The sequence below is a fragment of the Xiphophorus hellerii genome, chromosome 13 (assembly GCF_003331165.1).
Source record: "Xiphophorus hellerii strain 12219 chromosome 13, Xiphophorus_hellerii-4.1, whole genome shotgun sequence".
NCBI classification, from domain to species: Eukaryota; Metazoa; Chordata; class Actinopteri; order Cyprinodontiformes; family Poeciliidae; genus Xiphophorus; species Xiphophorus hellerii.
The window spans coordinates 4,585,503-4,611,372 of NC_045684.1; the positions used below are offsets into that span (position 1 = coordinate 4,585,503).

The 25,870-nt window shown below is 41.1% G+C and overlaps 1 protein-coding gene across 2 annotated transcripts; it reads right to left on the reverse strand.

Annotated features, from left to right (window-relative positions):
• Positions 1-69: 69 nt before the first annotated feature.
• On the reverse strand, positions 70-23,938 carry chd4a (chromodomain helicase DNA binding protein 4a). Of its 2 annotated transcripts, XM_032580945.1 has the most exons (41): positions 23,741-23,938; positions 23,173-23,338; positions 20,670-20,782; positions 20,338-20,571; positions 16,681-16,799; positions 16,246-16,511; positions 16,030-16,163; positions 15,785-15,923; positions 13,576-13,745; positions 13,263-13,496; positions 12,811-13,014; positions 12,529-12,737; positions 10,702-10,833; positions 10,513-10,612; positions 10,215-10,406; positions 8,993-9,193; positions 8,762-8,899; positions 8,503-8,624; positions 7,518-7,691; positions 7,287-7,428; positions 6,969-7,100; positions 6,763-6,880; positions 6,410-6,534; positions 6,238-6,330; positions 5,991-6,129; positions 5,352-5,521; positions 5,086-5,263; positions 4,904-4,993; positions 4,634-4,725; positions 4,360-4,493; positions 4,139-4,283; positions 3,088-3,241; positions 2,891-3,000; positions 2,571-2,811; positions 2,358-2,423; positions 2,076-2,264; positions 1,893-2,001; positions 1,654-1,786; positions 772-967; positions 496-665; positions 70-403 (listed from the first exon to the last, which is right to left on the reverse strand). In XM_032580945.1, the coding sequence occupies exons 2-41, from the start codon at positions 23,231-23,233 to the stop codon at positions 386-388; spliced, it is 5,886 nt and encodes a 1,961-aa protein (XP_032436836.1). In that variant the 5' UTR covers positions 23,234-23,338; positions 23,741-23,938; the 3' UTR covers positions 70-385. The 2 variants fall into 2 exon arrangements, with proteins under 2 accessions (XP_032436836.1, XP_032436837.1); XM_032580946.1 differs by lacking the exon at positions 23,741-23,938 and having other exon boundaries at positions 70-400; positions 23,173-23,233.
• Between the last annotated feature and the right edge of the window lie 1,932 nt (positions 23,939-25,870).

Consider the following 25,870-nt stretch of genomic DNA (forward strand, 5'->3'; position numbering starts at 1 on the left):
ATTTTAAAGCTAAGTACCATTTCTTTTTCTTATTTTATTTCAGCCATCAAAACCAACCAAGCAAAAAACTTCATTACATTTTTTATTTAGGTCCCAAAAAAACCATCATAATAACATTATATCAATAATATTAATAAAGAAATTGGAAAAAAAAAAAAATAGGGGGAAAATATAAAAAAAAATAAAACATCTGTCCACAGCCTCATTTTTGGGACAGGGAGGAAATCTGATCCTCCAGAGAAACTCTGTAAAGTCCATTTTGGGGGTGAAAAGTGAACAGGACGTGGCTTCAAGCTCGGAGCACGACTCGTTCTGCTGTGCACCAATCAGGAATGTTGACGTGAGGCAGGGGGTGTGGTTCTTGAGGTTAGAGACGATTTTCAGTCTACTGCTGCGGCATCTGCTGCAAAATGCATCACAGAACAGACAAATCTTCATTTCAGCCAATTCAGCTTGTGTAGCAAACAAAACTAAATTAAACTTCTATCCCGCTACCTGCTGCGTCTGCGTCTGTGTTTCTGGTCCTCGGCTCGCTAGGCGGCTCAGGATGTTCCTCTCAGACATCTGGAGTCGGACAGCAACCGGCGGTATCCGGGCGATGGTTGCTGGGAGGCGGGTCACATCCGCCTTCATGTCACTCAGCAGTTCCTCCAACTGCTTTAGCACTGAAACACAGAAAGCATTAATATTTATAAAATATAAATCATTTATAAAGCCATTAAAAAAAAACTGGTGCCATTTAGTCATAACTTTGTAGAGCATCGGTTGTACCTTTGTGCAGGACGGCGTTGGCCGGTTTGTTCCCGGACATGGACTCCTTGCTTAGGTGCTGGTGGGACTCGGCCAGACACTCCACCTCGCTGAAGCGGGTGTTCAAGGCCATGGAGGGGTGGGAGGGATCTTCTGACATGTTGAGGTAGGCGGCGCGACGCAGCTGCTCCTCGATCACCAGCGCCTGTTCCAACAGCTGGAGACGAGACGGAAAGTTGCATCTTTTAAAATATTTACAATGTTCCTGTTCTTTATGTTTGATTAAATAACAAAAATATAGATAAATAATGTGATTGGTTAAAATATGAATGAATCAAAGATGGAAAAATGAATGAATGGATCAATGGATAACAGACAAAAGAAGGGGATATATGGTTTGGTGGAAGGAAGAAAGAAAGAGCAGAAGAAAAACAAAAGAGTGAATGAAATAAATAGTGAAAGAGGGAGAGAGCAAAATAAAAGGAAAGAAAGAGCAAAAGAGTCAAAGAAAATAGCAAAAAGAAAAGAGTGAAAGAGCAGAAAAAAAGAGTGAAATAAAGACTACAAAGAAGACGGAAATATGAAAGCGCAAAAGAAGGAAAGGGCAAAAAGATAAAGAGTGAGAAAGAGCAAAAGGAAAAGAAGTACAACTGGATGCAATAACAGAAAAATTGATGGATGGAAAAAATAACGAATGGATGTATGGACAGAATGTACAGACAGAGAAAAAGGGGAAAAAAAATAGACAAAATGATGAAAATTATACATATCGATGGCTGGACAGATAATGTACAAACATTATGAAACCCAACACTTGGATGGATGGAATTATGAATGACTGATAGAAATTTATAGCCCTACATATTTTTTTTTTAGGTATTACATGTGTAAAATATTTGGTACCTTAAACCTTCGGGCCAGGAACTTGTTCTTGATTTCCAGGAAGTTGCCCCTGTTCATCTCCCCTTTGAACGGCTCGTTGAGGATGGCGAACCTCGCGTCGTTCTGGATGTCCTGCCAGCGAGCGTAGCCGTGTCTGGAGGGATCAGCGGTCAGGGGAACAAACATCCAACCAGGGCGGCCTCTGGTAAAACTACATCAACATAACGGAGTCCAGGATCACTCCGGTCGGAAAAGGATACTGAATGATGCCGGCCAGCAGCCAGTAGTCATGGCGACGGTGCCAGATCTCATTGGTTTTCTTGGTAACCGTGGCGGCGCGCTCCTCATTCTGCCATAAAGAGTGGAGCTCTAAAGGAAAAGGAGCCGTTAGTGATTTGGAACAGACTCCTGAAACTGACCCAACTTCCAGTCTGTGTTCATACCTGTGAATCCTCCATCTGCAATGTTGAACATGAATCTGGTTTTGGCTTTCTTCTTCTCCTCGCTCACGCCGCTGGCGGTGGAAGCTGCCGCTGCCACTGCCGCCGTAGCCACACCCTCTTTGCTGCCGTCTCCGTTCTGCAGCTTGGCCGCCTCCTCTGGCTTTGGAGCTTCTTTCTCCTCCTTCACATCTTCAAAAGAAAAAAACAAAACAAAAACAGAAGAGTCACTACCAGACTTCAGACCACAGCTGGCATTTAACAGGTTAAATCTACAAAAGTTACCTTTCTTTTCTTCTGCAGGAGGAGTGGTGTCCATCTTTTCAGTCTTCTCTTCCTTCTTTTCCTCTCCTGTAGGATGAAAACATTAATTAGAACAAACTTTATTAAGATTGCAGCAGAGCTAGCACAAGCAAACAGCTTTTAGAAGTATTGCACAAATAAAAGAAAAACATTCTTTGCAAATTTAAGAACAAAAAAAAGCCTTGAAAATCTCACCTTTGACTTCAGGTTCCTCAGGTTTGACTTCTGACGGCTCCGTCTTTTCATCTACAGCTGGTTTGTCTTCCTCTCCTCCCTCTGAGCTCTTTTTCTCTCCCTCTCCCTCCACTCCTTCCTTTTCCTTTGCGCTCTCCGCTTCTCCGTTGCTCGGTTTGTCCGTCTCCATCGGCTCCTCGCCGTTTTTCTTCTCCTGCGTCTCCATTGGGACCTTCTCATCGTCGTCCGGGATGGCGATAACCTGTCGGCATCATGGATAAATCAGATTCAAGTCTTAACACATTTTTCAAACCCCACCTTCTTCTTATTAAATTCTTTACCTCGCTGTTGGCTTTAGCTGGCTCTTTGCCATTTTTATCTGCCTCGCCCTCTTTCTTTGCGTCTTTCTCTCCATCCTTTGATGCCTCTTCGTTCTTCACCGAGTCATCAGCTAGAAACAGACACTCTCGTTACATTCGATTTGTCTTCCTCCACACCTTTAACAGAAACATTTTCACCTCGGAGGCTAAGCTGGTACCTGGAGCAGGAGTGTTGGGCTGTGTGTCAGCGGGGGTCCCAGTGGACGGTGTTTTCCCTGGCGAGTCCGGCTGAGCCGCGGCCCTCTTGTTCTCCTCCAGGTCGGCCATCCAGGGCATGGACCACTGACCGTTGACGTGCTCAAACTCCTGGACCTGGGAGGTAAAGAGACGCCATCCAGTCAGAGCTTTGTTTGCAATTTACAGGATGGATTTTTCAGTTATTTAAAAGGGGGGAAAATCCACATAAAGAAATGATAATGTGCAGAGGTGCTAAATGCTCTTTTACTCAAATAGTTAGATTTCTCTGAGCAAGCACCGAATGTGGGATTGGTATAAAATAACATGTCCACTATTATGGACACTACCATATCCGGTCACTGCAGGTCACTCACTGTAGCTACTGGTGTCAGGGGGTTGTGTTAGGACTCCAGTTTTTCATTTACTTCAACAATAACATCGACAGAAATGTGACTGTTTCAGATTTTCATTTTTATGCTGATGATCAGCAACCACATCTGCCATCAATTTCTACTTTTCAAGGTTTACAGACTAAATGAGCCTCAACAACAACAAAAAATATTTCAGGGCTTTCTACTTGATGTCGGTGGGAAAAAAAAAATTTGCAAACTTTATCACTGTATTGGACTGCAGTGGAATGACATGCACACATTTCTTTTTAGCGCTTAGATGTTTGAATAATTGTCATGGAGTTTGATCAAAAATAATGTTGTAACTCATATTATTCAAGGTTCTTCATTGAGTTGTTGAAGCCAGATATCTCCAGGTAGAGATGTCTGGCTGTAGATTGTTTGCTTAATAGTCTTACCTTAAAAAAAAATTATGTCAATGTACATGTTTTTTTTTTGTTTGTTTGTTTTGTCCTAGCTGCTTGGACCGTGCTGTAATAATTAAAATTATTCTTAATTTGGTCAACTAAAACCAGCTGCTGCCTCGTTGGGGTGAAATATCATGTTAATTACTCCATCAATAATCAAACATCTACAGTTTGTCATAATTTCATATTAAAGGGAGTTCAAACAAAAAACATACTTTTTTGCGTATAAGCGACATGACGCCGATGCGTGTGAGGACATGTTGCCGGGACAACCCTTCTCTAGGGACGCCATCTGCGAAAGTCTCAGCTCCGTCTGCTCCGGGTTCGCACAGGTGGCGCATGAACAGAGAGACATAAGCCCTGCAGAGGGAGAAAAAACTAAATCTGAGAAAATATCCTACGGTCTTCATGTTCAACAGAAAAAAAATTCACTTACTTGAATTCTTTCTCAGATTTCCCCCGCAGGTCTCGGACCAGCCACTGGGTGGTGAAGGCGTCCTGCGGAGGCATCCCATAACGCATCACTGCGTTCAGGAAGGCCTTCCTCTGCCGAGAATTGAAACCCAATACCTGGAAAACAGCAGGAGGCTCAGACTTCACTCAGTTGCTTTTCATTAGATTTCTAAAACCAGTCGCTGTGTTGCTTTTTGAAATGTTTGTAGGATTCAAACATACCACGTATGAACACAGACTAAAGAAGAGCAGCTCACCTCAATGTTGCCTCCAACCCTGGCCAGCAGGGGGGGCAGTGGTTTGTCTTTATCATTCCTCAGGCCTTTCCTGTTGGGCCTGCGAGAGTTGGCTGCAGAAAAGAAACCAGAGATACTGAAGACTCCACAACCAATCAGCTGAATAATACATAATATTTTCATTTCCTGTAAGTTAGCTTGTTAAGAGATGTGCCTGGAAGAACCTGTATTACAAATTGTTTACATTTGTGCTATGGTATCCAAGACATAAAACACATTTATGATTCTTACCCTCTGATCTCTCATCAAAGTCTTCATCCCCTTCCTCAGACGCCACAGAGTAATCCGACTGTCCATCAGACTGGTCGTCCTGCCAATCAGCTTTAAGATAATAACAAAAATATATATTCAATCAATGAGAGGTCTATTGAAATGTAACTCAAGCTCAGAGAATTAAAAGAAAAAAGGTCTACCTCTGTCTTCCTGTGAGCCGTCGTTGTAGTTGACCTGCTTGCGGATGCGTTTGCCTTTGCCCAGGTTGCGGGCCAGATCCTCCTGCTGCTGCTCATAGTGGTGCCGCAGCAGTTTCTCCCAGTAGTCTGGGTCGACGCTCTCCTCCTGCTTGATGATTTCTCGCTGCACTTCCTCCTCCTGAGCACCACAAAAGTTGGGTAGTAATAAGAAAATTGGTTTGGACCGAGGAGGTTTCCATGCCGATCCCACCAGGCCACAGACTCACCTCTTCCTCCTCGTCTTTGACCACATACTGAGCCACTTTGAAGGAGCTCAGGTATTCGTTCATGCTCTGTATCTCCGTGTCGTCGGTGGCGTCCTGATTGCGGTCGAGAAGTCGCTCGATGGCTTTGTCATCGTAATGGATGATGCTGCTGTCTTCCTCTTTGTTCTCACCTGAGGACAAATGTGTCAACATTGATTGCTCAAGTCAGGATTCCTAAACATGTTTCAAGCCAAAACTCCATACTTTTCCAAACTCCAGATTGCTCCAACAGTTAAGTTTAAGCTTTAAATATGGAAATGTTACGTGATAGCATTAGATGGATGGATGGACAGAAAAATTCATAGCCAGATACTTGATAAGGTAAATTGCTAGAAAGACTAAGACAGATGAGTGGCTGAAAGAAGTTTCATTCATCCATCCATAATAAAATGTGCAACGTCAGAAAACTAAAAAAAAAAAAGCCAGAAAAAGGACACTGACTGGAACAACTTATTTTTACAAATCTAAACATGAATTATGTAGGTTTGTGAATACATTTGGGAATTACAAAGATTTTCCATGATTTATTTTCCCCAAATCTGGGGAAATCAGATAATTTCCCAGACTTTTTAAAGCTGTCTGCCTGCTACACATCTTTACCTTCTAAGTCGTCCTTGAACAGCTCTTCTGTTCCAAACTTGAGAATGTCGTCCAGCTCCTGTTTAGACATGGAGCCCGTCTTGGATCCAAGACCCGGTCGGACCACCAGGTGAGTCAACATCATCTTCTTCTTGGCCACCTGAAGCAAGAAATCCAAAGATGAAGATGTGAAGTTTTTTGTAGTTTTACAGCTGTAAAGGCTGAACCATTACCTGACAACTAAAATATATTAAAATGCGCCAATTACCTGAGTAATCCTCTCCTCCACAGAGGCCTTAGTGACAAATCTGTAGATCATGACCTTTCTGTTCTGACCGATACGATGAGCTCTGCTGAAGGCCTAAGAGCCGACAAAGAGGCAGACATGATTAACCTGATAACCCACGTATTTAGTAAGAAAAGCAGTGACGAAGCTTTACCTGGATGTCATTGTGAGGATTCCAGTCCGAGTCGTAAATGATGACCGTGTCGGCTGTGGCCAGATTGATTCCCAGACCTCCGGCCCTCGTGGACAACAAGAAGGCAAACTGCTGAGCACCGGGAGCTGAGGGACAAAGGAGGAAACAGTAAATACTTGTTCTGTATTTTTTACAATCTGCCTGTGATAAAAAAAAAGCAACAATAAGGATTTTTGTAAAGTTTTTGATGCAGATTTTAATTTCTCTTTAGGAGCTATGATATAAAACAATATAAAAATAGTTCAATATTTCTCTCGTCTTCCTGTCATGTGTTTCCATTTATTTTTTCTAGAAAACTACAAAAGAAATCTGACCGTTAAAACGATCGATGGCTTCCTGTCTCATCCCGCCGGTGATTCCTCCGTCAATCCGCTCATATTTGTACCCTTCATTTTCCAAGAAGTCCTCCAACAGATCCAACATCTTGGTCATCTACACAAGAACAAACAACAAATTGTTAAATAGAAAGAACAATTAAACAAACTCAACCTGCAACACTGTCTTTTCTAAAGCTGCTGACCTGCGAGAAAATGAGGACTCTGTGTCCTCCTTCCTTCAGCTTCCTCATCATCTTCTGCAGCAGCAGCAGTTTTCCAGATGACTTTGTGAGAGCACTCCCGTCGTACATCCCATTGGGCATCTTTGGCGCTTCCTGTTTGGAGTGAGAAATTAAACACAAGATTTTAAAACAAGAAATAATTTAGCTGAGCAACTGAAAACAATAAATTTTCATCTATTTTCTGCCTCATTCAGTTTTTTTAAATAAATAAAAGTGCTCTGTGGCAAAGATTTGTGAATTCCTTTTATAAGGAGAGATGATGGTTTCTCCAGCCCATACCATAGCTGCTGCAGGAAAGAGGTAGGGGTGGTTGCAGCACTTTTTCAGGTCCATGACGACGTTCAGCAGAGAAACCTGGTTTCCTCCACCTTTTGTGTTGAGGGCCTCAAAGTTTTTCGTCAAGATAAATTTGTAGTATTTTCTGCAAAAGGGTAAAGAAAAATTAGACCTCAGGATTCAAGCCCGACTGGACTAAATCATTTCGACTGTAGGTTAGTGCTCCAGACTAACTTCTGCATGGGACTGAGCTCCACCCGGACGATGAGCTCGGTCTTGGAGGGCATGTGCTTGAAGACATCAGCCTTCAACCTCCTGAGCATGTGCGGACCCAGCATGTCGTGAAGCTTCTTGATCTGATCCTCCTTAGCAATGTCGGCAAACTCTTCCAGAAAGACTTCCAGGTTGCTGCAGGTGGAAACAAACATGGATTAAGTTTGTATTTCTTTGTCTTTTCTGGTATTTTTACACAAAGTCTATAAACAAATATTGGTTTGTTTTCTTACATGAAAAACCTTGAGCAGATATTTGTAGATTGCTTCATAGATTTATTTTGTAGCCTAGAGTTTGAATAACTGAATAAATAAATTTAAGACTTTTAAAGACCACCATGAATGTAATTTAAGACCTATATTGCCAAAGAAATGTACAACATTTGTCCAGCTAACTGGCAATAAATTTGCACTTACCAGTGATGGGTGTACAAAAGACGGTTAGCTAGCAAGGGAATGTTAGCGGCAAGTCACAGAACGCGGTGAAAGTGTCTGAATGTGACTCAAGACTTTTGTCTGATAATAAAGTCTCATGAAAAAAAATACATAAAATAAGAGATTAAGTTGTCTAGCCAAGACAATATTTAAGACCTGTGTTTAATGGCTAACTTACTTTTTAAACTTAATTTAAGACATTTAAGGCTTTAATTTAGATACATGAATTTAAGAACTTTTTAGGATTTCTACACTAGTCAGGCTCTGGAACAAATAACATGGGCATACATGACTAATCTTTTTTGTAAGAATTTTTTTGTACATTTTGTTATTTTTGCCAACTCATTCATACAAAAAAAGTGATTTTAATGTAATAAAATAGGAAAACGTTTCAAGGAGTGTGAATATGTTTCCCAGGCACATCTGACTCAACTCATTTAGTTACAACTTCAACAAATGTCAGCAATCAGCTTCTTAGATTAAAAAGTTAAAAATTAAAAAGCTCAACGTACTTGAACCTCTCGGGTGTGAGGAAGTTAAGGAGGTGGAAAAGCTCCTCCAGGTTGTTCTGCAGCGGAGTTCCCGTCAGTAGCAGCTTGTGTTGCAGCGGATAGTTGTTCAAGACCCGGAAAAACTGTAGCAGAGGAAACATGTTTACTACTTAGTTAACATAAAGGTTAGAACAAACAATGAATGACAAAGTGAGCAAGGAATTTTCCCACCAAGTGTTGGCATTATCTGGTCAAATAATCTATAATATAGTTAGCGCACCTTGGACTGATTGTTTTTCAGTCTGTGGGCCTCGTCTACCACCAGGCAGGCCCAGTCTATGGAGCCCAAGATGGCCATGTCGATGGTGATCAACTCATAGGAAGTCAGCAGGACGTGAAACTTGATTGATGAATCTTTCTGTTGAACCAAACAGGAAACACCTTCATCTTCAACTGAACTTTTAAAGCATCATTTTCATCCTACTCTTCATTCCTGCCCGTTTCCTCTCACCTTCATCCTCGACGCCTTCTTCCCTCCGCGGATGGCATTGTCCTCGAAGGAGAACTCGTTCTCCCTGATGACGGCTCTGCTGTCTTTGTCTCCGACGTACGTCACAACGTACATGTCAGGCGCCCACATCTCAAACTCTCTCTCCCAGTTTATGATGGTGGAGAGAGGAGCGCTGACCAGGAACGGCCCCTTGGAGTGACCCTGGAAGTAGAGACGACGTTAGCATAACAAATAAGAGTAGAGGGGAAGTTTTTGTCTCCAAATAAGATGATTGCACTTTTCATTTCAAAACAATCTAGTCTAGCAAAGTTTTAATTTAAATGTCACATTAAAAGTGTTGAAAAAAATAGGTTTGTAATGCCACTGCCAAATAAGTCTATTATTCTACATTAACAATATTCAAAAGTGGAAAACATTTAAGACAATCTCCCAGGAGTGAAAGTCAAAGCAAGTTCACTGCAAAGACTGTATTTTCAAAGCAAAATCACAGAATATCCTGCTGAAAATAGTGAAAAAAATGTATCACTTGTAAAATCTCCATAGACACAAAATTAAATTATCTGTTTTGCATGATAAATTATCATTATTTGATTGTTAAAGATCTGTTTTGTTTTTATCAGTAAATACATCTCCATAAGCATTTGAATATTTACATACATATAACTATTTCAATAATTATGGGTAAAAATGTGAGACATCGGAGTTTTGCATTAAAGTGGGTCTGCCATGCCACAGTTCAACCTTTCAGTGGCTATTATTTTTAAACTCTCAGTCAAAGTCTGAATCTTGCTTTTAATGCAAAAAAACAAGTTCATCTGATTTTTTTAAACAAATCACATTCAACTGCAGAATCCCTTGTGACTTCCTTAAAAAGTGCAATCTGACCTCCCAACTTTAGGTGGCAGCAGCCACACATGAGAAGCGTCTGTTTACTGTTTCAGATCCAAGTGAATGTCAGACTTCACCTGACAAAATGGCTGGAGAGCTCCTGACCAATCAGATTACAGTACTGCCAAACAGGCGTTTTGTCAGCAATAACTAAAATTGGGACATTTTCAACTAAATAAGTCAGACCTTCCATAAAAATCTTGACAAAACCAAAAATGTATGACTGTTTTCTCTTCACAAGATGGATAAAAATTGGTTATATTTTCAACAGACAATTAAAAAAAACACATACAAATTCATTTAACATGTAAATCTACATTACTCAGGTTCTCACCTCCTTATAGAGCGAGTAGAGGAAGACTGCGGTTTGGACCGTCTTGCCCAGACCCATCTCGTCAGCCAGGATGGTGTCTGTGCCCTGAGCCCAGGAGAACCGCAGCCAGTTGAGACCCTCCAGCTGGTAAGGGTGCAGCGTCCCACCAGTGGTGTCCAGGTAATCCGGCTGCCGCTCAAACTTTATGGTCGGCTGCAGAGAGAAGCAAGAAATATTTTCAAAAAAGTAAGGTAAAATGTCTCAAAACATTCAAAAGGATTTATTTCAAAATGTCTCAGTCACTAACTAGCATACTTACATCTATCACCGGGTTCTCGGGGGGTCTCTCTGGCCGCTTCACTCTTCCTTTCACCTTGATCTTCTTCCCCGGTCTCCCATCGTCTCCCATCATCAGTTCTCTGAAACAAAAAGATGTTTACTCGGTTAGAAACGTCCTTTTTAAGGCTGGTTTAAGTATCAAAAATGACATGAAACGATAATATTTTACCTGTGGTTCCAGTACTGAACCTTATAGGTGTCAAACTCGGGTACGTCCATGTCCTCGGACTCCCAGGTGGCCTGGTCGTACGCCAGCTCGCGCCATTTGATCAGGTAGTGGACGTTGTTCTTCCTGTCCACACTGGAGAAAAAAAAAATTAAATTAACATTTTTTAAATAAATGTTCAACAAATTTATTCAACACACTCAAACAGTGACTGCAATATTTGAAACAACTGAGTTGGGTAATAATAAAGCTCCATAATATACATAGTATACTTAAAGGTTCAGGAAGTAAGATCTGAGATTTAGTAAATAACTCAATTTTTTTAACTAAAAACATTAAAACTTTAACTACAGGTGTATCAAGCACATTTTTCCTACCTGATGCAGATTTCCTGCTTTATTTTAGGCTTAACCAAAAATGACAAATTTAAAGGCTATAATACATAGTTTGGTTGAGGTATTAATAAAAAAACAAAAAACAAAATTATCTTCATCTATTTAATAAAGCACGTTGTGATGGTTGATGAAATAAACAAAAACAGAAAAAGTTCTTAGTTTTGATGCATTGATTTGATTACGTAATAAATTCTTTGTTTTCTTTTCTTTAATATTTGACTTGTTGATCACCAATTAGAGATAATCATGGGTTAGTTGACCAACTCTGATCTTTGGGTGAATTTTTGGCACATCCCTACATTAAACTGTGTTGCTCTGACATGTCTTTAATGTTTAGACTGCCAAACCTCAAAAAGCAACTTCAACACCTGAGAGCAACAAGATTTAACCAAACCTGTGTTTTCAGACCAAACTTTATTAAATTCTCCTGTGGCAAAGGAACTAGTAATGGATCAGGTGAGAAGAACCTTTTATTTTCTACATAAAACAATAAGGGAGTTCAATCAGCAAAAATATTTAAAAAAGAGAACGAGGGAAATGTGAGTCAATCCCAACTGATGTCATTGTAATATTTAACAAGATCAGAATTGCACATTTTTAATCTATAAATAAAGTGATCAATAAGCCCAGAACGATTATGCAATAAAAGGATGAGTCAGTATTAACAACTCATCTCCTGTTTTGCTTTTCTTCAAGGTCTAGTCAGATCACACAAACAGCATTAGTAAAACATAAAAACAGTTAAATGTTATTGTTCACCCAGGACAAGGCAGTCTGCATCTGTGTTAAAAGGCAACATTAACTGAGTGCAAGTCAATGTAGTAATTCAATAAGGTTTCCCAATGCGAGGCAACCTTTCTACAGCAAGCGATGGTCAGACATTGATCCTAAAGGTCTGAAAGTTTAAACTAAAGATTAGCATTTTTTTTAAATCCACTGAGGATATGAAGAGCCTGACTCATGAGGACATAAACAAGTCCTATTAAACACTGTCTATTATTTAAATCATTAGAAATAATAATAAAAAAACATTTTCAATAAAAAAATACTCTCAGAATATAGTCGTGTCTGTATTGACTAGTCCTGCTTGCAACATTTAGAGGAAAAAATTTAAACTTGCGATTTACAGAGAAATTGGCTGGAATTCTACACTTGATTGGCTCTGATTGGTTGATGTGTCATACAAATGTCTGTTTATTCAATCTCTCATAAATACGTAGGCCAGTTATGTCTAAAAGTTCTCATCACAGAAAAAAAGCTAAATTAAAGGATTAAATTAAGATAAAATAAAAGACAACAGCATTTTGAGTGAGTGAAGCCAATAATTATATATTATTATATTGCCAGTCAAAAGTCATTTAATTTGAATTAGGAGCATTTTAGAATGATCTTCCTTCTCCAGATTAAGACGCTCAGACATTGTGTGAACTCTGACCTGTGGTTCAGGATGCGGTGGATCATCAGCCACTCAAACTTGATCCCATAGCGAAGGTATTTCTCCTCCAGGTGAGTGTACATGGGATCCTTGTGCTTCCTCTTCAGGCACTTGTCCTCCTCTCCTTCGCCAAAGTCGATGGGCGGCGGCTCGTCCATGTCGTTTTTCCTCTGGTAGTTCCTGAACATCACCTGGCAGTGCATCTCCAGCTGATGTGGAACATAACAAACGGTCACCAAAGACGTTCAGAGATGAAAAAGTGTGTCGTCATCTTGTATGCACCTGGAGCTCCGTGACCCAAGAGCAATGCCAGTAAGACATGTTGGACCATTTGGCGAAGAACTCCCGCTCGGACCGCCCGGCCAGAGGGGCAGGGTCTGGGGTTTCGGCGGGGAGATCTGGAGGGCGTGGCACGGGCGTAGGAGGAGGCGGGTCTCCCCACCGCCATGTTAAGATCTTCTGAACCTTCCCCTTCAAGGGCGGACACTGAGAATGACAAAAAATGTGAAAGTTATTGTAAAGATTTTAGCAATGTCCAAAAAGCCAACATACTGACCCCTACATGAATCTAGGGCTGAAACCATTAATCAGATTAATCAGTTATTGAAATAATTGTCAATTAATTTATTAATCAATTAACTGTTAGCTGGAGTGGTTAAATGAAAAAATCTGCAGAATGTGCCGATTTTTTCATCCGATTAATCAATTAATCGTAAGAACAACGTCCCACTCACTGTGCACCGGGGGCAGATCCACTCCCCATTGGGAATCTCGGGCAGCGGAGGGTTCAGGCAGTGGATGTGGTACGACGACGGACACGAGTCGCAGCAGAGGAGCTCGCCTCCGTCTTTGCAAACCCGGCAGAACTCCATGTGATGGTCATCCTCCTCCATCTCGCCCGTCTCGCCGTTGTCCTCCTCTCCCTCTGAGGCGTCCTCTCTGGCTTCCCACTGGATGCCCTCCTTCTCCTATAGTTCAGGACAAAAAAAAAATCTGAATCAGTTCTGTGCAAATGCATTAAATAGTTTTAGCAGCAGATCAGCTTACGCAGTGCGGGCAGCTCCAGGTGCCCTCCGGGGCCTTCTCCATGTCGGGGTCCAGACACACCATGTGGTACGCTCTGGGGCAAGTGTCACACAGGATGATCTCCCCTCCCTGCTGGCAAACCTCGCAGTAGTCCTGATGGTCCGTCTCGTATCCATCGCCATCTTCCGTTTCTGATGGCGGAAAAAACATTTAATACTGTGCTGTAATACAGTCATGTCTTTGCATTTAGTCACATCACAACCACAAACACCAGTTTATATTATAGACAAACTCTACTGATCTATGTGTGCAGACTCCTTTACTCTGATACCCCTAAATAAAGCCAGAACAACAAGGAAACATATTATTTGGCCCGATGGGAGCAAAATGTTACTTTCTGGTGCAAAATGCCAACTGTGAGCCATAGCGTTGGCAGCATTATGCTGATAGATGGAGATGCAGAGTAATCCTGGGGGAAAAAAATCCTGCAGAAGATTGGGACTGGAGCAGCGTGTCAGTCTCAGCTGGACAATACGATTCATAAAGTCTTTTAGATAATTAATGTGTTAGAAATGTGCAAGACTTGAAGTTTGATGTTTACAGACTTTTCATCTAATTTGACCAAGCACAAGCAATTCACCAACAGTGGAATAAAAGTGTTCATCTCCACCAACTTCTGGAGATAAAAAATATGGTTCAACAAACTATTGTATCATGAGGTATGAATACAAAAGCATGCCGCACTTTACAGATTTTTTTGGTTGCAAGATATATTTGAAAGCCATCCATGCTATTTCTTCCACATCACAATAATGCAGAAATTTGTGTTAATTGGTCACAAAATCCCACCAGTCTGGTTTCAGGCTGAAACCAGACTGAGGTCCTGATTTCAAGGCTCTACTTTTAATCTTTGTTGTCAAAAGAAAACCAAAGAAATGAATCACTTCTTCCTACTGAGTAGAGATTTCCCCTATACTAAACGATTGACAAGGAAGGTTTTCATCAGCAAAACACTAAAATCTATTTCCATGTAATTCCTTAACCAGAATCTTCATTGAAGACTTCTTTCAGGTATACTCCAGTCACAAATAGCTTTAATTATAAACACTTTGCTGAAAACTGCGGCATCTAGTTCTGTGGAATCAAAATCTCAGCTGAAGTGAGAAGGGTTTCCACCCTGAAGCCACTACGTCACAGTTCAGAGTCTGACCTCGATGTGAATACAACCGTGACGTCTTTCGAATGCTGCTTCGATCTTGTGACAGCAGCGACAGAAGAGGCCTCGGCGGGCGACAACCCAGAAGATGTTGTACTTCTAAATATACCCATACTCCACTGACTCAGCCACGATGACTAATGTGTTCATCTGCACGGCTCGTTTTTCTCAGCTCCGCGCTCGCTCTCAAAGCTTTCCCTGAACCACTTATCATCTCCCTCTGCAAAGGGGCCATTAACCAGCTGGTTTAGATACAGTTAATAATCCACTTTTTTAAAACATATACAGTAGAGCTGGGCGATTAATCGATTTTAATTTTTGTTTCTTGATGATTTAATTTTTGGAAAATCTGTTTCTTCCCCCCACCAATGCACTCATTGGGTTTCCGTAGTCCTGAGTGATGTCAGCACGCCCAGGGCGGCCATCTTGTTTGACATGCATTTCTTTTTTTGAAGCTACCATTTATTTGGACATTGAAGTCAGGTTAACTCTACGGTGAAATATAAAGTTTTTTATAAAGTCCTTATGCTACAAGAATAGAGTCATAGTAATAGGAGAATCATATATTACAAAACAGTCAAAATGAGAATATAGTCCTAATTTAACCAGAGTAAAGTCGTAATATTAGGAGATTGAGGTAGGAATTTTATAAGAATTTCAATACAAAAAACAAGAAATTATCCAAGCTTTTTTCTCAAAATATTTATAGTTGTTTAGTGGTACAATTGCATCTTTATTCTGATAATATTATGACCATGTCCTTGTAATTAAACAAATTCTTGTAGTGCGGCTTTAGTACTCTGTTGTACCACTGAGCCCACAGAAAAGCCACTTTATTCAAATATTTTGTCATTTTTATTTTCTTTTTTAGAAAAGAAAACAAAAGCAAAATGAAAAAAATCAGATGCGTTATGAAAAAGAATTGGAGATTTTATTTATTTTTGAAACCATATTGCCCAGCCCTAATATGCAGAAATTATTAACAAAGAGGGGGGAAAAAAATCTAAGAAATACCCTTCTTCCTCTTGGGTTTGTTCTTGGAGAGCTTCTTCTTGCTGCGGCTGCTGCGGCTGTTTGAACCCTCCGAGATGGAGACGCTGTTGATGCTGCCATTCTCAAAGTCGCTGTCGACGTCAGGCTCGTCCTCCTCACTCTGCGCACACCAGAAACAAACGTTAAACGCTCCGCTTCATTAGGAGACTGTCCATACAAGCACCGTATGAGCAGAGCATCAGTAAAGACGTGGAGCGTGTTCGTACCGAGGAGCGCTTCCTTTTGCTGTTGAAGCCTCCCAGCTTGATTTTCAAAGGAGCGACCTTCTTCGTCTTGGCATTGTTATTCTTCTTCTCTTGTGGCTTTGGTGCTGGTTTGGATTTTTTGCGGGCGTTGGGACCTGCAGACCCAACAAACGGACAAATCAGTCACCCAGAGTAATGAGACAGCCGTTTCCCTCGCCACTGTCCCGGCAGCACTACCTTTGCCCTCCTTGGTTTTGGCTTTGCGGAGAGGCGGCGCCGGCGTCTGCAGAGGCTCGGCCGGGGCCGCCGGGGGCTCGGCTGCAGGTGTGACCTCTGCCACCATGGTCTCTACAGCAGCTGGTATGTTAGCAGTAGCCAGTGCAGCATTCGCAGCTGCTGCTCCTCTCAGAGGGTTGTTTGTGCTGAACTCCCGCCACTTTGCCCCCAAAACCATCATCATCTTGGACACGGCAATCTTGGGATTCTTGGCTGCAATGAGCGGCCTGTAAAGGAGGAAAAGTGAGTCTTAGCACCAAAAGTGTGGAAAAAAGAACAGTCACCGAGGAAACACTGGATGTTTCTGTGAAAAACATTTCCAAATAATACATGCACATGTGAGGGCTTCCAGAGCAACTGGTTCAGTATTATGGGTAAACTAAGGCCAGAACAGACCTGACAAACTGGCTGAAGGCCTTGTAGTTAGTCAGGGATCTGTAATCCTCCTCGGTGAACACATGGTCAATGTCCTCCATTCCCCAGTCATCCAGCAGCTGAGATGATGACTTTGGCTCCTGCAGTAAATAATAAACAATAATTAAAAAACATTGAAGTCTGATGCACAAGTGAAAAACGTTGAATTCAACAAAATTGTGTTTATGTTGACTAAAAGCTGTAATGTAGTTATATGTTTACTATTTGCTAAAAGTTTATATCCAATATGAAAAGTTATAAAACTATAAGCAGTTTTGCTTTACTTAGAAGACGACTGATCTGATGGAAACTTTAAAAACCAACGTATTTGTGCACCACAAAATCCAGCTTTTACACCTTCATTTTCTATCAGCAGGAGTCTCTTCCTGCAAGGTTTGAAACCTTAATTTACCTCAAGTGGTATTAAAATATTATGCTACATATGGCTTGTGTTGCATGTAAAATAATAGGGCCTTTTTGCAACGACCGAATCTGCTCCACTAGAGCCAATTTGCATGTAAGAGAGTTACAAGTGGCGAAGTGAAGAGCCTCTAAAATTAGCATCCAGCAAGCAAGCAAACGCTTTAATAATTGACACAGACTGGCATGTTTTCAGCGCAATTGCACTAAATTGCTTAGTGATATGTGCACCATTTTAGAAACCCTATTGATTTGGTGGTTATCTGGAACAGTCTGTTTTTCACTGTCTGTCGTTTAAAAAGTGCATGTGCGTGCATATGGTGCATATTAGGTGCAGATATAGACGCACCAATCAATCAGCCAGAGATCATCATCGGCCAATTTTCCCTTAATGGGTTCTGATCAGTGAGCCGCAGGTCAAATATTGATCCCTGCGCCCCCCTCATTCATGAAATGTTTAAAAACCATGAGCTCCCACCATTTTCAATCTAACTGGGATAATGAGCTCTGAAAATAAAATCCAAATCAGAAGATCAGATGGAAGAAATAAAAGTTTATCAGTGCATTTCTAGTCCAAATCAAACTAGAATTCTTAACATGAGGAAGTAAGAGGAAGTTGAACTACAACACAAACAAAGTAAGTAATACCTGTATCAGGTATTTTAACTGCTGTTAAAAAAGAACAGAAAACAAAAAGAAAATACATTATGTTCTTTTTTCCACTAAACTTTCCACCACATCTCATCCTTCACAAATATCCCAAATTGCCTTGATTCAACTTAAACGGTTCTTTTTAATGTTGATAAATAGACTTTTTTTTTTCTCCTCATTCGGGTCTCCCTGAAGTTTAATGGATGAAGAACAAAGAGGTTCATCTCAGGCAGCACAAGTAGCAGATAAAGATTAAGATAATGCACTGCACGTTCCACCCCCAGCTGCCTTTGATCAAGGCTGCCTGTGCAGCCCTCCGTCTTGTACGGCAGGGCTGCGGCGCGGAACGAGGGCGGCTCTGCTAAGCAATCAAAATGTGTTTATCTAACCAAAAAAAAAAAAGAAAAAAAAGGGTCAAGAATGTATGGTCGTGCTAATGCTAGGGTTGCCATGGTAACAGCACATTATATCATATGTACATCTCACAGAGCAATACTAGACGTACACATACACACACACACTTACACCCCCCTCCCCACCATTCCCACCCCCTCCTTTTGCATAACTGTCATTAACAAGAAGGCCCCCTATTGGCCGCCAGGTTCTAAATCCACCAGACTGTTCTTTGTTCAAGCGTCGCTCATTTCACATGTGTTTGTCACACCGCAGGACTCCATTACAGGTACGCAGGCAGAAGGTGCTCATCATGGAACCCGCAGAGGGCAGGTAGAACAGCTATTTACCAACTGAAGACCGCCTCTTAGAAACACAGATGCTTGACATTTCTAGTTCTTAAAAAGAAAATACATCAATTAAAAAAAAAAAAAAAACAATCTACCACAGACCTAGATGAATGATGAGGTTCACCTCTACAAAGCTACATCAGCATAGCTGTTATATCAGTGCATACTGTAAAAGAAGTGTGCCAGTAGCTGGGGCATGTTTTAAATGATCATGGTGCGTTTTTACACAGCTTTGATGGAAACTCGTTTAAAAAAAAATGTCTGTAATTTATCATCATGTGTTCAATTGTCCTTTGCCCAGGAATGGATAAAGAACAACTGATTATGACGCAAACAAGCTTAAGAAGGGATCAGAAACACTGTGCCATTAGAAAGTGCTTCCCCTCTTCCAGATTTCTTCCTTTTGTCACACGTAGATATTTCATATCATCAAAAGTCTATTTAATATCAGCCACAGATGATCTGAGTAAATACAAAACAGTTGTTTTTTTTTACTAATCAGCACAAAAACAAAACCGACCATGTTTTGCATGATAACATAACTCCTCCCTCTCTAAATCATGAATTAACCTTCATTATTCACACTTTTTCCTTCACAAGCCACACCCAACGCTGATTACTGCCGGACTGGTAGAATCAAGAAATCCCATAAAGAGAATTTCATCTGACATTTATAGGACATTACAGGGTCCCTACCACTCCCTCTAGGCTTTGGTATAACAGGAATTACAATTATTAATTAGATTTGGGCATCAAGGGTAGGAATCAACATAATTAACCTAATATATTTTTGATATGAAGAGTGTGAATACCCAACACTTAAAATATAGTACTCTTTTGGATTTGCGATGATGACAGATTAAACTAGAAACAGTTACAAAGATATTTCTAATGCTTTATGACACCAGCAAACTACATTGTCCTAATAGGAAAAAAAAGTAAGGAACAGCAGTGAACCTTCCCAGGAGTGGCCAGCCTACAAAATCAGTACAAGAGTGAATCAAAACTAAAAAAAAAAAAAACAACAACATCTGAATCACTGCATACCACATTTTCCTCAGTCAAGGTCAGTGGTCATGATTCTACAAAAAGAAAGGCTGTGCAGACATTGCAACTTCATGGAAGAGTTGCTGGTCAAAAAGATCCCAGAAACCCGTTTTACACTCACCAAAAAGAATCTTAATGATTCCCGAGACTTTTGGGAAAATGTCCCAGAGACAACTGAAGAGTCCAGTGGTATCTGGCGTAAAACTAACAGCATTTCAGAAAATTGACAGCTTTCCAGCAGTTAAACTAATGGGGTTGGTAGTTTGATGGTTCTGAAGTAGCAGGGCACTTCAGGACGTAAATAATTTCTCTACTCTACCAGAAAAGCAGAGTTTTCTACCCTAATCACAAACATATTGAGGTTACACTGAAGGACAATGATGCTTAGCAAACCAGCGAGTCTAATTAAGATGCTGGGAAATGACTAAAACAGACTTTTTATGCTAAAAAATTCATCAATGAAGCTAAATTTAAACACTTCTGCAGGGGAAAGTAGGTCAATAATGGTTCATAGCACAGCATGTACAGGACTGACTGCCAGTTATCACAAAATATACTTGACCAGGTTGGTATGAATAGTTTTTTCTTAAGGCATGAAATCATCATTTGAACAATTAAATGTATAATAACTCAGGCTATGTTTTATGTGATATTAAAATTTCTTTAATGAGTTGAAACATTTAAGTGTTACACTTTTTCTCAGCAATGTACTTCCTGGTCATTCTTGAAACATGCATTTGTTTTTAAATCTAGTTGAAATACCAAAGTTGTTCCTTACCGAGTCGTCATCGTCATCGTCGTCATCCTCCTCTGGCTCTGGTTCTTTCCTTTTGGAACTCCTTTCAGGAACACTGTTCCTCTTCTTCTCTTTGCCACTGCTGGCTTTCTTCTTCTTCTTGCGTCCTGGAGTGTAGTCGCTGCCCTCGCTCTCGGAGCGCTGGGCCGAGCCCGTATCCTCTACGTCTTCCACTCCACCCATGTCCATGGGCTCTGGGGAGCTGATCGTCAACTCCTGGGACAAGAAGGAAACAGAAAGGGCTCAGCAAACCCAGGAAAATACGTGGAGACAACCTTACAGTAAAATGTAACTGCGTTCCTGCGGCTGCTTACCTCTCTGCGCGACCGCCTTTTGCTGCCCTTGCTCTCCCGGCTCTTCTTGGCCTTTTTCTTCTTCTTCTTCACCTTCGGAGACTCATTCTCCGAGATCTCCTCTTCCTCATCATCTGCAAAGCAGGCCAACGGACACACGCCACAGTTAGGATGAATGCCCACAAACAGCGTGTCAGCACATTCAGGCTGCGTGATCATTATTTAATAGTTGGCTCTGAAGGTAGAAGGCATATCTGTGAACCCTCTGATGAAAACCGCGCACAGGTTAGATGCACCTGCTTACTGAAACAACCAATATGGTGGTAGATGGCAGGTTTTATCTTGCGGAGAGAAAATACAAGTAGGTGTAAAAGGTGAACTGTTACATGTAAGCAATTAACTGCATTTGAATGAGCCTTATCGGGTAAAATATCTACTCTTCTAATGGCTGTAATTAGCCGCTTTTTTAGAAAGTTTCCACTCAGGAAAGTCCAGTTGTCATCTATTTAACCACGAAACAGATTACCATAGTATGAACAGATTAATTTACAGCAGGTAAATCAGAAGATAAACTAGCATTCTAAGTCAATGTCCTCTTTTCAATGTCCTTAGAGTGGAAAAAAGCAAAACATTAATTCACATTGAATTAGTCACTATGATGTATCTACAGGTCAAACAACATATGATCTTAATGATTCTAAGAGCTCATTAATGTAATTTGCAGTAATTTTAAAATTAATGCGAAGCTACTGTTAAAAGCATTAAACAAGATGTTTTTTATTTTTTGGATCAATGGAATGCAAGGCCTGATTTATGACTCCTGACATCTGCTCAACATCTGGCTGCAAAAGACTAATACATAAAATTTAAAAGATACATACATTTTAAAAACGCTTTTTGAATGTCTTCTATTTTGGGAAAATTCAAGCACTTTAATTGTTTAAGTATTACCCAACATTCAGAAACCTAAACAATTGACCCCAAAACTGATTACAAAAGTTACATATTAACTCACCAACCCGTTTTCTATATTTACTTAATCCTACAGAGGATCGTAGGGGTGAAAATTTACACCTCAGTGCAATTTACAATCACAGATTAACCAAACATGATTTTAGTTGGAGGAAGGACACCACACTGCCTAGAAAAAACAATGCATGGGAAGAACATAAGAGGCAACAGAGATTTAGAAGAAGTGTGTTACAACAACTCCAACCTGCTTTGACAACAATTTAAAGAGTTTGAGTTTTAAAATATTGACTGCTATTGTAGAGTACTGTTGACGTATTATTTCTGTGAATAATATCTACCAGGAGAAGGTTGATAACCTATGATATTTCCAAACAATTAGAAAATGAACCAGTCCAGACTGGGATCAAAACCTACATAACTGGAGATAAGATATTTCTAAAATACTTCCAAAATATTTCTAAAAATACTATACAAATAATTAAATTTGTGAGATTTTACCATGGTGTGACCTCAGGTTGGAACAAGCAATTTTTCACTGTTATTGTCACAACTTTATAACTGCATCAAAACTATAAACGTTAACTATTTTGGGATCAGTTTGACGCATTTTATTAGGAACATTAGTTTTAATGCCTGTATGTGGATAAAACTGGATGTCACACCCATGCTTGTTATACAGCATAGTATTAAAAATAGCAAAATTGATCAAAACCAAAATCTACAAGTCAGACTCCAAGGAAAAATGGAAATCTGTATAGGTAGGTAGAAGTCTAATCGGTGCATCGCTACCGGCCAGAGACCAATCAGATGCCTTGAATTTCTCTACTACAGACTCTTCCTTACAAGCAACAATATAAACACACATGATTTATTTTCGCATTAATTTTAGTTTCATAATCCACTATCATGTGATTTCATAATAATACGTGTTATCCGCTGAATGGAGAACAATCGTGTTGTTGACTTCACCAGTTGAAGCTGATCTAAGAGACTATTTGTTCTCCAAGGTTCCGCTGTGTATGCTGCGGCTGCTCGCTGAAATCCAGCCGTAAACAACACTCGGCACAATTTAAACAAGCAAAGTATAAGATAGACCGAGTAATTTGTGTTTAATATATGGGAAAAAAGTGGATTTATGTCTGTTATTATTCGTACTTTTCCTTCCACAGTCAAACTGAAGGCGCCGGCTACGAGGAGGGGAGCGCTACCGAACGTCATCCACCAGCTTCCAAGCTAACTGGCTGCCTCCATCTTGTCATCGACACGTAAAAAATACCGGTAGCTGGCTAATGTTAGGCCCCGGGAACATGCCGGTTTTTCAGCGTGACAGCACAACAGTGCATCCATCAGCTTTACAACCTCCGACTGCGGTTGGGGTAAAACAATTTGAGTTCTTTAAAACATGTTTGTCTCCCTGTTTGCTAATGGAAGCTACGCAGTAGTTAGCCGCATGAACGAGCTAGCGCTAAGCTAACGCAGCATGATTGATGCGAACGTCAAAAACACACAAGCAGCGTGAACATTAGCGGCTAACAAATGAGACTCATCTTACCTTGCATTAGGCGGTCGTCGGCGGCTCCATAATCGTCTCTGTCATCTTCACTTCCAGACATAGCGGACAGCAGGAAACTTTCTTCTATTGAGTTAGCCAATAGTTTAGCTAACTAAATGAAAGTTATTGTTGGTGGATAATCCAGAGTTCGGACCCAGTGTGAAGTCTGTCCAAATCGTAGCCGGGCCAGGTTTATCAGGGCAGAAAATAAGAGCATAAAAGAAAGCGGAAGTGAAATATCAGGACCAACAAGCACCCGGTAAAACATAGAAGGACGTCAACACTCAGCACATGGGACAATAAACCCAACTTTATCCGCCTGCGAAGTTCACATATTTCTATCTCCTCCTTTCACTCCATCTCTGCGTTCAGCTTACACTATGATTACTATCCGTCCCATTAGCATGCGTGCTAGCCGGAGCTGAACCGGTTGGAGATTTAAGACTCGAAACAGAACCGATCCGCTTCACATACTGACATTTACCCATAAAATTCCCTTGTGTGACAACCTAAGCCTACTTCACCCTCAATCAAGTCAATTCACAGACCCAGAAACTGACATACTCACAACTTCAAGCTTCCAATAAACAGTAACTCCACGCTCAGTTTGCAACTGATTGACCACTTGGATGCTTTTTTATTCCAGATGGTAGCGGTGTATATATAATTTAAATATATTTCCGTATTTTTGGTGGCAGCGTGTGCGCACGACGCCGTCTCCTCTTTCTCTTCCTCGCGCGCACACACACAAAGAGATCAGGGGGCAGGCATCCCATAATATTCCCCGCACACACATGCACACGCATTCATATACGCGCACATTTCACTCACCCCTCCCCCACTCTGCATAGTTACCTTGCAACGTACAGACCATAATAGTCAACTCACCCCCTCCCTCTTCTACAGTCTCTTCCCCATTCCTCTATGCACATCACCCCCCACCCCCCCACACACACCTCCACCCCTCTTAGCAACCACGATCACTATGGAAACGCTCACCCCCGCCCTCTCCTGAGTGGCATCCCATAATAGTAATGAGCGCAGTCACTGACATCCCACAATAAGCATAACTCCAAAAAGAGAGAGATAGGAGAAAGGAGGGGGGGAAAGGAAAATGCGCTCACATGGCAACTGTGTGTGCCACATGACTGCTCAACTTGAGAGTGCATGTTTGCATGTATGCGCAGACTTATGGGTATGAGCGTGGCTCCTAAAGATTGCACACCGGGTGCAGAAGTGATGCAAACCTGGTACCCACCATTAGAAAACTTGGGGGGCCACAAAATGTGGGGGTGACCCCAAAGTAACCCCAAAACGAGGCCTTATGAGCTCAAGTATACGTTACTCAGCATGACGGCAACTGTATGGCTAAGTCTGCACACAAATGCCGGGAAACTTCAATCAGTAAAAACTTTGCAAGTAGGTTGGTTCAAAATTAAAAAGCCGGCCTCGCCCCTCCAGTTGGGGCAACAGTTGGAGGTCACAGGGGTGAAGCTGCAGTCAAAATCTTTATGTCTGCAGCTGGAAGTATCCCTCAAAACTCTTTGGAGAAAGCCCAGAAGTGCAAGCGCCAAGTCAACAGCTGAGTTAAGCTGTCTGCATGCATACACATGCTGGCTTGCTCCACAGGCTGCAATGAAATGCATTGCAGTCAATGGTGGGAAAAACGTCTGGGTCCTAGACAGCTTTTTTCCCACCATTGACTGAGTGCAATACATTTAGACTGAGGGGCAAAATGCAGAATTCCCTGTGCTAAGCGTGGCAGAGATGCTTCAGAATGATGGCTCGACACATGGGGAATTAGTTGTGTATATGACTGCTAATGGGAAGCTGCCTTTGGGCCCTGGGGAGGATCAGAATTAGTTATGCACTGTTATTGTTGGACTCTGGGACAAGTTTGCTCTGCAGATGGTGTTTCAATTGTCTAAAAGATAACAGAACAAACGTGAAGGGCATTGTTTGCAGCCATGTGCAGGAACCTTATAGACACTAGTGTAGTCTACTGAACAGTTCTCCTAGCTTTCAGAGCCTTATGGAAGCTGAAAGGATGTGCAATGTTTGAAATGTTTTCTCTTGGAGTTTTTGCAGCACAGTTCAAAATGATGAGTTGACCATCGATATATAGTGCTAATGGTACTACATCAATGGAGATGACGACTTTTTTGATGATAGTGCAAAATTACTCTCAAAATTTTCTATTTTATATTGTCTTTGCAAAATGTTAGATTATTTAGTGCTTTATTCAGTTCAGAAATTTTGAGAACTGTTCCCTTTATGCTTTAACAATTCAACCAAGTTTGAATGTTTTGGTGATGTCCAACTTTTGTGTGTCCATCTATCCATGGTAATACACACACACACACATGTTTGCGCAGCTATCTTTGCGGGGACTTTCCATTGACTTCCATTAATTTCTACAGCCTAAACCTTACCCTTACCCTTATCCTAACCCTAACCATTACATACCTAACCCTAACCAAAACTCAATTCACACCTTAGTCCTAAATCTGACCCCTGACCCAAAAACAGCGTTTCCCCTTGTGGGGACCAGGCTTCAGTCCCCACAAGGATCAGTGTGGGGACTGAAGCCTGGCTTGGGGGCTACAACGTAGTATACAGTATGTCAGGAAAATGGTCCCCACAATGTATTAGAAACAAACACACACACACACACACACACAATATATATATATATGTC